Source organism: Penaeus chinensis, chromosome 31 (genome assembly GCF_019202785.1).
Source record: "Penaeus chinensis breed Huanghai No. 1 chromosome 31, ASM1920278v2, whole genome shotgun sequence".
Lineage (NCBI taxonomy): Eukaryota > Metazoa > Arthropoda > Malacostraca > Decapoda > Penaeidae > Penaeus > Penaeus chinensis.
Genome location: NC_061849.1, coordinates 2852625 through 2865124, shown reverse-complemented (window position 1 = coordinate 2865124; position 12500 = coordinate 2852625). Strand labels below are relative to the sequence as shown.

The 12500-nt window shown below is 34.4% G+C and overlaps 1 protein-coding gene across 1 annotated transcript in view; it reads right to left on the bottom strand.

Annotated features, from left to right (window-relative positions):
• Positions 1–363: 363 nt before the first annotated feature.
• LOC125041737 (serine/threonine-protein kinase TAO3-like) overlaps positions 364–12500 on the bottom strand; it is a 41512-nt gene continuing 29375 nt past the window's right edge. The window contains exons 10-16 of the mRNA XM_047636989.1: positions 10744–10980; positions 9062–9335; positions 8405–8521; positions 7676–7909; positions 6112–6273; positions 5655–5773; positions 364–5494 (exon numbers count right to left, since the gene is read on the bottom strand). Coding sequence (XP_047492945.1) covers positions 5398–5494; positions 5655–5773; positions 6112–6273; positions 7676–7909; positions 8405–8521; positions 9062–9335; positions 10744–10980 — 1240 coding nt within the window. The 3' untranslated portion in view covers positions 364–5397. The remainder of the gene's footprint in view (positions 5495–5654; positions 5774–6111; positions 6274–7675; positions 7910–8404; positions 8522–9061; positions 9336–10743; positions 10981–12500) is intronic.

The window sequence follows — 12500 nt, the reverse complement described above, 5'->3', positions numbered from 1 at the left end:
CACAACAGCGGACTCTTAACAAAAAGTACCTTAAAGCCAAAAAAAATCATGTCTTCCCATTTTTCTACTATATTCCTCATTTGGCCAATTTTATATTTTACATAATCTATCATATTAGAAAAAAAAAAAACAGGAGAAAAATAAAAATAAAATTTTTTGGAAGCATCATGTATTTTCTTATAATATATACAGACACAGAATTTTTAACATTACAAACACAGAGACCCATACAAAAATGCATCCTCACTTATCTGAATTATAGTGGAATTCACAAGTATGAATGTGAGGAGTTATCCGACTGTAAACTTTGCACGACCATCCCATTTCTGAGGATGCTTGGGGATGGACCCAAGGTCATGAATGGTGACAGGATTGCACTTCTTACAATTACAAGATTTTCCTCTTAATCCTTTGTATGCTGAAATGAAGTGTCCATGTAGAAGTATACAGTCGAATGCCATATATCCATCATGGTGGCTGTAAATGCAATCTTGATATGCCAGGATCATCCCACATGTTTGTAACGCCGCTAATACTTATGACTTTCTTTTTATTTCCTTAGATCATGAAATTGTAAAAGGTTAAGGAACATGAAGGATGAATCTACAACATGGTAAAGATGTGAACTTTGAATAAGAATGGGGAGGAGAGGTAGGAAAGGGGGGTAAGAACTACAGCAGAGTTCACATGGTTAAAAAAAGAAAGAAAGAAAGAAAGAAAAAAATAACAAAAAAAAAATCAAACGGGGAAAGGTGGGAGCAGAGGAGTTTTCTTTTGGTATGCAAGAAAGTATATATAAAGCATTTTATATATATAATTCTGATGGATAGATTTAAAGATATGGTAAATACAGGCAATTCAAACAAATAGGAGATAGGTGCTATTGGAGTTGACAGGGTATGTACATCATGGCAAGTAAGGGCATGTGAGAAATGGTTATCATAAGTTACAAACCAAGATATTTAGCTACACCGAAAGAAATTACATTCAGGCAAATATGATAAAAAAAAAAAAGAGGGTAAATAAAGAAGACAAAAAGAGAAGACCTAAATGAAGATAATATGAAAATCTCAAAACATTTCCTTTTTTTTTTTTAATGAAATATTTAGCAAAGAAATACACGATAAAACAATACGTTAAAGATTAAACACTGCAGAACATGACAGGATTCAGCTATGAGTGTGAGGTAAACTGATAGCTTTTAAATATGAATGTTCCTATAGTCATTACCTGCTTATGAGAAGTGGTTGTTGGTGTAGACAGTAATTACTTTCTATCAGACTTTACTATTTTCAGCATACCTCATATTTTATTCCACTGACCAGAAAGAGTAGGTAGCTTCATAAACATCTTAAGTGAAATACTACTGTAACTTTAATAGTTCAATAACTAAGTATAATATGGATTTAATGATACACTATATCTGATGTGGGATGTTTGGTATTCTTAGTGATTGTAATAAGTTAATAACAACATACATGGTATTTCTTATATACACATTTTAGTGGGGGGAAAAAAGTAAAAAGAGAAAAAAAAAAGGAAAAATGGAAAAGAAGTTCTTTTTAATGGGAAACAATTACTACATTCATTTATTTTACTTGAAGCTTCTACAAAGGATAGGAAACAACATGTGGAATGCGGCATCCAAGTGGGGGAAAGAAAAAAGGATGGAGGTGGGGTAACTTCCACTCAAGTCCTTGTGAAGCTACATCCATAACTACAATGTAAAATGGAACACATGAATGCAGTGAGTCGGTCATGTAGAGTTGGGGCAACAGAAGTTACAAATAATTTGTTTTTTGTGACGAGAACATCAACAGTAAGCCTTAGTCTCCACTTCTGTGAAACTGTATTTTCTGTGAACCTTAAAAACGAATGAAACTCAGTCTGAAATTGGCCATTGCAGAAATTCAATATCACAAATCATCACTAATATCTATAATAAAAATGGAGACTAAAGAAAAAGGCAAGACAATATAAGCAACTATATAAAACACATTGATACACATATGTCACGTCACAAACCAAAACAAAGAAAACAAATTCATATAGCAATATGAAACATTAGACAACTAAAAACCAATGTTAGAGATGCAGCTCAAAAGAAATACTTTGATCACTATAATCAATACAGCAGCAGATTGAAGATATAGGTAATATCACGAGTAAATAAAATACTGTGTACAATATTTTACAATGTACAAGCAATAAAGATTCAAGACAGATAATTGAAACAATTATGTCAAGGTAAGAACGAGCAAGATGGGAACTAGACAAACTGCACGCATGTGAGGCTCTAGTACACCTACTCCATGACCCTGGATCGTCCCGGCATGTTTGCTCTCTTTGGGATCATAATACATGTCTAAAAGAAGTGTTACACTGGAGTTTTGCCACTTTTTGAAATTTTGGTCAGCTTTCATCTACGTTAGAATAGGGGGGGAAATAGACATGGTAATTTATGATTCTGTAGGGACTGGATACCCGTCTCAAACATACTCACATGTGTTCACCTGCATAATCCACACACACTGACTAACTAACAATCCAAGTTTGAGATTTAATACTGCTCTCTCTTGTTTGAAATTCAAGCATGCAATTTAATGTAAGTGCTGAATCTACTTTGAGATTTAATAACAGTTGATGAACAAAAACCTGCATTTATTACATAAAGGAGGTTTTTGGACAAAACAACCAACATGCCCTGCTGTAGGAAGTGATCATTTTTTGTCTTATCATAAAAGAGAGTTTGCTTCCAACAACTATGTTCTAAATGTCACTGAAAGCTTAGTGCATGTTCCTGTTACTGGAAGCATTTGAATACTCTTTAGACTTTATAAACTTGAGCATCAAAACAATGGTACATTACCTAGAGAGTTAAAGGCTAATAAAAAAATAATGATGAACAATACTAATAAAAAAAAGATAAAAATTATACAAACCATTCACACATTAAAAGGTTGGAATGATGCAACATACAAACAACTTGCCTAGGCCTATCTAATGGCTGAGAATGTCAGCACGAAGCCAACCATGACTCACGACTGGTGAACCAATGCTGCTACTGGGTCGAATTGTCAAGGATATTGTTTTCTTTGTGACATTCATGTGCAAATTACCAAATGTCTACAAGAAAAGTTTCATCTTTGTGATCAGTGCCATTTCATGTCAACACATGAAGTAAAAGGTTTGGTTCCAACTGTTAACTAACTTCAGAAATGGAGTCTTAAAAGAAAAGAAAAGAAATGAAAGCTTCCATGCTCATTTTCCCAGCACAGGCTGGTTCATCACATATACTGCCCCTTGTAGTATTCACACAAGGGTGTGAAAGCATTGTAAGCAGAGCCTTCTCAGGGAAGCAAGTGGCTTAGCATACTTGAATGACATCACCTCCCCTTTGTGATGGAAACCTCACAATATCTAGCAATCTCCATGGTGTCCGTATCTTAAGTCGAAACCACTGAACAAAAGTTTAATACAAACTTGTAGATTACATAAAAGAGAGTAGGAGGGGAAGTGACTGTCTTTTTTTCATTCAAACAGGACGAATATTGACCAACAGGACTTCCATGTAACACAGCTAGAGCATTAATTCTTACACAAAAGTTGAAGTCTCTTACAGATCATTCTGACTCGTGGCTTGCTTTCATCAATTTTGTGCTAAGCCACACTTAAAAAATCTTATCAGATATCTTTTTCCTTTTGGCCGCTGACACAAATATTACTATGGTCCACATGCTACAGGTGTGAGGAACGAGCATCATCAGAACTGCTAGTGATTCAACCTATTTGTGAAAATGTCAGCAACTATGAGCCTAAAATACATTTTCAAATTTTGTACAAGGGCCCAATATGGAAAGGAAACAAGATGAAGTTGCCAATGACACTATTTTTGCCCCCTTATAACTGGAAAAGATAAGCTCATGAAAAAAGAGAAGTTTCAAGTATGAAGTTTCCTATGGAAAATAAGCACAGTTTCTTGCTGATGAGGACAACACCTTCATCTGACTAGGGAAACACTTCCTGGAAACTGTTTAACATGCTTTGCTTGTCTGAGTCATCAGAACCAAGCTAGTACAGAGGAACTCCTTGAAGAGGATCATTTAAAAAGATGCATGTTCCCCCACTTTACAAGTTCCTATACAAAATACATATAATATGAGCATTTTTCTGCAGTTCCTCGAAAGCTCATAATGGCTGACCATGCCACAAAAAGAGTGATGACAACAAATTAACACAAAGCTAGAGGGTTATTTTCATGATGCAGGATCACCGATTTATGAGCCCAAGATACTTGATTTTAATGCAAGAAAATTTTGGAGTACAACAATTCACAAATCTAAAAATGATAAAAAAAAAAGGAAAAAAAAAAGAAAAGAAAAAAAAAGGGTCAAAATTGTTGGCTCAAAGTCACTGATCTTGTTACATGATATATTGAGCAAAGAGGGCTTCTCTATTTCAACCGAGACCATCAGACTTTGCTTACCTTCCAGTGCCAAAGAGAATGATTATTGGGGTTTGGCCAGCATATGGAGAGTAGAGTACTATAAATGACCTTGTTTCATCACGTTCTATCATGACTGTGATTAATATATGTAATAGTAAAAAGAAAAAGTAATAAGCAGATTAATGCTTACAGGACTGAATGACAGAAATTCTTTTTTAGATCCTGTGTTTCATTTAATGACTTAAAAAGGAATTTTTGGCCTGTAAGCTCACCAGAAGAATCAGAAGTCCTGTCATGAAAAGACCTACATATCCATAACATACAGTTAATACAAGATTGAGACAGTGTTTTGTGAAGATAGATTTCTTTTGCTTAAAGAAAGCTTTCCTCATATGTAACACTTTCTAAAGCTCACATTTACTGGTCTCCTCATATACAGTATATACACTAAACCAGAAAGAGCTGGCCCTGTTAACAGTCTAGTTCTCATGAAATCAATAAACATTTCTTTGCATACTAACATATTCAACAAAGTAATGAAATCTGATCTTTTTATATATCTTGCAAGCAACAGCCATTTCAACTAATGAGATGGAAGTTCATATAAACTGAACCATTTTTGCTCATCATAGAAATGCCAATCTAACCTTTCTTAACAGGGGAGGGGAATCTAAAGCACACTGGCATTGTGGCCACGAGAGCACCTTGGGGGCCCAGGCATCTACGGAAAAATTCCGGCCATACATGGACCAGACTTTGGAAATCCTAACCATTATCTGGATATACAACAAATAAATATGGAGGTGACATTAGTATTTCATAAATAAGGCTAATTACATATTACAAAGAGCTCAAATTTATATTCATACATGGAAAACAATATAGCCTAGAGAGAACAGGGTTGTCAAATGTTTACATTTCCTACAGCTAGCTAGGAATCAACCAGTTATTCAATGGTTTGGTTGGAGGGATAAGGAAAGCATGGATGTTGACACATTAAATTCTTCTGGCCATCGCTCACTTGAAGACTCAACCATCTGCAGGGGACTGAGAAAGTAAAAAAAAAAAAGAATATTAGCTGTCAAATATGAGAACTCAAAAAAAAATTCATGCCAAACTAAATCAACCGAAGTTATCAGAACATGGTATGACTGCATACAATAATATTTCAAACCACTAAATGTAAAGAACTCCAAAAGACCCTTACCTAAATCCTAGCCTTACTGACTCATTATCAAATTCCTCTAATTCTCGTGCTTGTTTTTCTTGCATAAGACGTATCCTTTCCTGTTTCTCACGCTGGAACCTTGCGATTTCTTCACTCATCTGTTATGAGGAAAGTGAATTAAAAACAAATTCCTGTAATTATCACATTAGCGAATGTTAACCCCTTGGTGACGGGTGTAGAAAACTAAAAAAAAACTCTACGCTCTGGTAATCAATGGCAACACGGCAACTTTGAGCGCGTGAGTTCGGTACATCAAGCCGAATCACCGCTGCACGCCACATTTTGAGCAGTTTGTTTTGACGTCTATAGATGTGATCCATCGTTAAGGGGTTAAAGATAACTTTTACAAAAAGAGGCAACTTGGTATTTTTATAGTACAAAATGTTGAAGGTTAGCTAGGTATTGGTTAACAGAGCTCAACCAGCAGCTTTCTGACCTTTTGCTGCAACAATGTTCTTCTTAGAGCAACTCTCTCATCCAGCTCCCGCTTTTCACGGTCACGTTGGGCCTCTGCGTGTTGACGGTTGCGTGTCTGGTATTCGGTGAGCATTTCTAATTCTCTATCCAACTTCTCTGATAACTGCTGCTGCTCTATTACCTGAAGATTTAAAAACAATTATTACAATGTGGTGTTTTAAATAGCAATCCAAAAAATGCCAAAAAAGAAAAAAACAAAAAGTAATTCACAAACAATTAGGGAAAGCTAGAACCAAATTGCATTCATATTTTCCCTTCACTAACACAGTCAGACTATAGTATAGGCACCAAAGTGTATAGTTCATCTCTAAAGTCTAAGAAATAGAAGTATTGATCACAAATCCAAAATACAGAATCAAAATTAAAAATGAACACCAATGGAAAGAAAGAAGAAAAAAAAAACGGGGGGAATATTTACAAGTTCCTATACAAAATACATATAATATGAGCTTTTTTTGAAACTCAAAAGGGTTAAACAGCTAATAAATTATCTTTAATTTCCTTTTTTTTTCATTAAACAAGAATAATGACAATTCAAAATAACTTCTGGTCTTGAGGGAACTTTGGATATATGATCATACAAAGCAATCAAAATCTCTGTTCTTACTAGGTGATACATCTGGCACATATATCCACATGGATAATACATTCCAGTCTCTTTAATAAGCCATGAAATAAAAAATGCTACCCTACAGATTGTATATCCTACTGAATAATGAGTTATAATCACACACACAAACAAATCTGTACTGGTTTTGTTCTCTTTAATTATTCATAATCTCCTGTCATTAAAAATATTCCTTTACTTCCATAATCCTACTTTACAAAAAAAGATCAAGTCTTCGTAATCCATCAAATTCTCATTTCCCCCCCAAATATTTTCACCTAATATCACCCATTGAATTTTTTTTTTTTTTCTTTACCCTTTTGTCTGTTTCTTAGTGTCTCAAGTTACCTTCTAAATACAAAGCTCTGCCCAAAGTCTCCTAATTCACAAAGTGACCCTGGACATCATTTCTTTTTTTTCCTTAAAAAATAGAGATAACAAATACCTCTGTATATGGAAATTCCTTATTAGATCCTCAAATATAACATAACTGTACATGTAGCACTTCCCTTGTGCTTTCAGACAAGATCAAAATATAAAAATCTGTGTCCGGAATCACCCAATTCTACTGAATATGCTCAACAAAACTCTCCAGTTACATTCTCAGGACAATCAATGAATACAGCAAACTTCTACTCATATGGAGTAACTTTACTAAGTTGGATAAAAAATAAATAATAATAATAATAATTTTTTAAAAATTATAAAATCGAACTTCAAACATCTTTCAACTCACATTATTAGTACAAGTTTTGTACAAGATTAACCAACGATAACACTGGGATTCTAGGCACACATGTGTGCCAAATCTTTTTCCCTAAATATATGCCATCAAAATGTACACTTTCTCCTCTGCCTTTGCAAAATTGCGTGATAATTCATCATTCATATTGATCCAATGCCAAATATTACACACCTGACTCTCATCCAGCCTAAGAGACTGTCTCTGAAGCATTTCAGCAATGGATTGTTCATATTGGTCAGCAAGCATGGCTAGTTTTCTTCGCTGATCATCTTTTAATCTCTTGATAATAGCCCGTTGTTCATCTTTAGGTGTCTTAGATAAGATCTGTGCTTTATACTCCTTATACTGTTGTCGCTGTATATTGATAGTGTCCCTGAACTGCCGACGTATTTCTATCTCTTTTTGCTGCAAGAAAGATTTACAGTTAAAAACATAATAAAAAACAAAAGTAGTTCTTCATTTTCTGTAAATAAAAATACTGGCCATCCCATTTGTGACTAACTTCACAAATCAAAAAATTAATGGAAATTAAATGCGAAAATCAAGAACAGAAGGAGAACGAAAGAAAGAAAACTCAAATATGCACATCTCTAAAAAGGTATATAAAAGTACACATGACTGTTATACTTCTCTAAATTTATTCTAATGCATATGATAATTTTTCTTCTACGTTCCTGTGAAGAGAAATCTTACATTCTAAATAACTTGAAACTAAAAAACTAAAGAAACAAATATGTCAAAACAACATTTCTTAATAACGTCAATGTTAAGAACTTCCTTAAAGCAATATCAGTATCAATATCAAAGGTGAATCTAAAGAGTATATTAATATGAAACCATCAAAAAATCCATGGTTTTTGTTAAAATATATAAATAATACAAAACGTAAAAAAATCTTACTTTTAAGCTCTTAGGTTGTTGTTTTTGTTGTAGAGCATGCTTTTTTCTCAGCTCTCTCTCCACTCTCTTCATATACTCATGTTGACTACTCAATTCTGTCTGGTGTTGTTTATTCATCTGTAAAAGGAGTATTAATAATGAATAACAAATTCGCATGGCAATAACAGCATAACAATATTTGTTTAACACTGTCCTGAATAGCAAGGAGCACAGAACCTTAGTTCAAGCCTAAGTGAAAGATATTTTCTAAGAACTTGTTAGTTGAGAGAGAGAAAAAAAGTATGGCAATAGATAGTACATAAACAACAGAATGGGAATACTTGTTATCTGTACTCCAGCAGAATACCTTCAACTATCTTTTATACCATTCCCCTCTCAGAATCTTGGTCTAGCTCTCGACCTCAAGGTCATTTCCTCTCCTCCAAATTCTCAAAGTTTTTCTTTTTATACTTCCACTCTGTTTCTTTCTCCTTACCTAACTCATAATCCTTTACAGTCTTTAATAGTCCCTTACACTGTACCATACCCATTTATATCATACTCTTCCACACATGCTAATATATAAATATATACATGGATGCATGCACACATACAATCATTCCTGTGAACGAGTGATCACTGACTCAAACATCCAATCATTTTACCCTATTTTCTTACCTGCTCCTCCTTCAAAGCATGAATGGCTCTCTGTTGTCGGTACTCCAAATCCTGTGTTAATTGATGATGCCTTAGAAGCATGGAATGCGCTGCTTCGAGCTGCTGCTCTCTCTTTGTGAGTTCCTCCTTGAGAAGTGTTTGTTCCTTGGCATAATAAGCCAAGAGACCACGTCGACGGAACTTGCGAGTCTCCAGCTGCAAATATTCACCTTGCTGTTGCACCAACTTCTGCTCTTCCTGACGTTCTGAAGCCTTAAGGTATTCTTTCTGGCTCCTGTAATAAGACAATGTTACAAATGAAAAGTTGGAAAAAGGGAGTTTTTTTTATTTTTTTTATTATTACTACTGGTTTTTTTTTTTTTTTTTTTTTTTTTTGAGTGTGCATTGCAGTCAATAATCTTTAAAACAATTCTGGTTTTCACACGGTAAGACACTAGCAAACGTAATAACCCATATGATCCAGATGAAGTGACCATCAACCCATGAAAAAATTTGGCTTGATTGGCAGGTGACGTGAACATGCAGTCATGGGAAAATTTGGCTGTGGGGCTGGAGTGACACAAACTTGAAGTCATGAGCTGAAGGCCAGGGTGACGGGAAAGACTTGTCACAAGTGCACAAAGCTCTTTGAGGGTGATTAGACTCATTTGGCATTTAAGAAGGGCATTTATATTATTTCATTGATAAACAAATGTGGAATGCAATGTCCATGATCCATGACTGGAAGAATGCCAGCTCTATAGATGTTATTTCCATACTCAGCATCCTATGCCTGGCCACCATGATTGACAGGCACAGGTTGTATTACAGATAATTGAATATTTTGAAAAATGACAATATATAACTTAGTGTTATTACTACTGCACCAAGTTATAGACTACCTAGAGAGATAATATGGAGTCTGCACAAGGAAAACAGTCTATTATCATCTGGATAAAACAACTCAAATGACAAATATGAACATTGGAAAATGGCTATGTAGGCTGCACTCCTGATAGTGTGTTCGCTCACATAAGCCTAATGCTAATATTTTGGGCCACATGATGGTTGTGATGCATCCAGATCTAAAGGGTTATCTATCTTGGTATCATGTAAAAATCTCTGTATAATAAAAGTCAGAGCAAAATGATTCTATAACAATGTCAACCATATATTTTGAGTGCAGTGCAAACAAATGGGTATGCTTGTGTTTGATAGTGGGGTGCATGTGCCTGTAGATTCATCCTTTTTGGAATATGTTAGTGAATGTTTTCTTTGTTGTTCTTGTTGTTTCTCTCTCTCTTGGTGTGCTTGTCACTGGAATCAAGGTTCTCTTCAAGTTATTAACTAGTTACTGTGTCAGACATTTCAAAGACATGTGAAGCATGTTTTGCATTTCTGGTCTGAAAATACTCAGACTTTTACTCAAATTAATGACTTCAATAATAAAACTAAGTAAATCTAAAAACATACTGCATGAGTTTGGAGGTGACATAAGGGATTGCAAAGCTAACACATTTAAAAAAAAATACTTCTGCTTTCTTTATATAAATTACTTCAGAAATGTCTTCTCTCTGGATTTTTTCTGACAAATTATTCACATGTACCATGCAGGATATAGCAAGAAGCAACAAACAGTGAATAATTCTAGTTCTTGTTTACATCCTTTGAACAAATGGCCAATTGCAAAAATTAATACATACTGAAGCTGTGCTTCTCTCTGTTTTTTGGGAGTGTTTGGATCTTGTGAAAGTTCTTTCTTCCATTTTTCTATATTCTCCTTGTACTGCTTCTTGTACTGGGACTGGAAGTGTTTAAGTTCTATACCATGTCTACCATTGATGTCCTTCTGTAAATTCTTCTCTGCCACAGTGCAGCTGTCAAGTTTCTTTTCCTGTTCTTTCTCATGTTTCTGGGGAAATAAATATGTAAGAGGTTTAATCAAAACAAACATAAAATATAAAATATATTACTTTCATTATTTGTTTCATTAGGAGGGAACATTTAAAAGCAAAATTACTAATATGATCTTCAAACTTTCCCCCCCTCCCTTTCCTTTCATTGATTCTCTGCCCTCATCTGGTAACATACTGCAATTCCCTTTCTATTTTTCCTGACAACATTTCCTTCTTTTAACCCCTTGATGACGGGTGAAGAAAAAAAAAGTCTATCCTCTGGAGATCAATGGCAACGTGCCGACTTTGAGAGTGGGAGTTTGGTACAAGAAAGCCAAGGCAACAGCTTGTAGCACTTTGGCACACAGCCGTGGCATACAGCTGCACGCCATAGATCAAGCAGTTTGTTTTGACGCCTCACGGCGTGATCCGTCAGGAAGGGGTTAATATGCTCTCATTCTTCCTCTTATTCCTCTCCCTCTCCCTCTCCCTCTCCCTCTCCCTCTCCCTCTCTCTCTCATCAACTCTCTCTCTCCCAACTCTCTCTCTCATCCCCAACTCTCTCTCACTCCCAACTCTCTCTTCTCTCTCTCTTCTCTCTCTCTGACTCTCTGACTCTCTGACTCTCTGACTCTCTGACTCTCTGACTCTCTGACTCTTCTTATTCTCTTATTCTCTTATTCTCTTACTCTTTAACTCTTTAACTCTTTAACTCTTTAACTCTTTAACTCTTTAACTCTTTAACTCTTTAACTCTTTAAACTCTTTAACTCTTTAAACTCTTTAACTCTTTAAACTCTTTAACTCTTTAAACTCTTTAACTCTTTAACTCTTTAACTCTTTAACTCTTTAACTCTTTAACTCTTTAACTCTTTAACTCTTTAAACTCTTTAACTCTTTAACTCTTTAAACTCTTTAACTCTTTAAACTCTTTAACTCTTTAACTCTTTAACTCTTTAACTCTTTAAACTCTTTAACTCTTTAACTCTTTAACTCTTTAACTCTTTAACTCTTTAACTCTTTAACTCTTTAACTCTTTAAACTCTTTAACTCTTTAACTCTTTAACTCTTTAACTCTTTAACTCTTTAACTCTTTAAACTCTTTAACTCTTTAAACTCTTTAACTCTTTAACTCTTTAACTCTTTAACTCTTTAACTCTTTAACTCTTTAACTCTTTAACTCTTTAAACTCTTTAACTCTTTAACTCTTTAACTCTTTAACTCTTTAACTCTTTAACTCTTTAACTCTTTAACTCTTTAACTCTTTAACTCTTTAACTCTTTAAACTCTTTAACTCTTTAACTCTTTAACTCTTTAAACTCTTTAACTCTTTAAACTCTTTAACTCTTTAACTCTTTAAACTCTTTAACTCTTTAAACTCTTTAACTCTTTAAACTCTTTAACTCTTTAACTCTTTAACTCTTTAACTCTTTAAACTCTTTAACTCTTTAACTCTTTAACTCTTTAAACTCTTTAACTCTTTAACTCTTTAACTCTTTAACTCTTTAACTCTTTAAACTCTTTAACTCTTTAACTCTTTAACTCTTTAACTCTTTAAACTCTTTA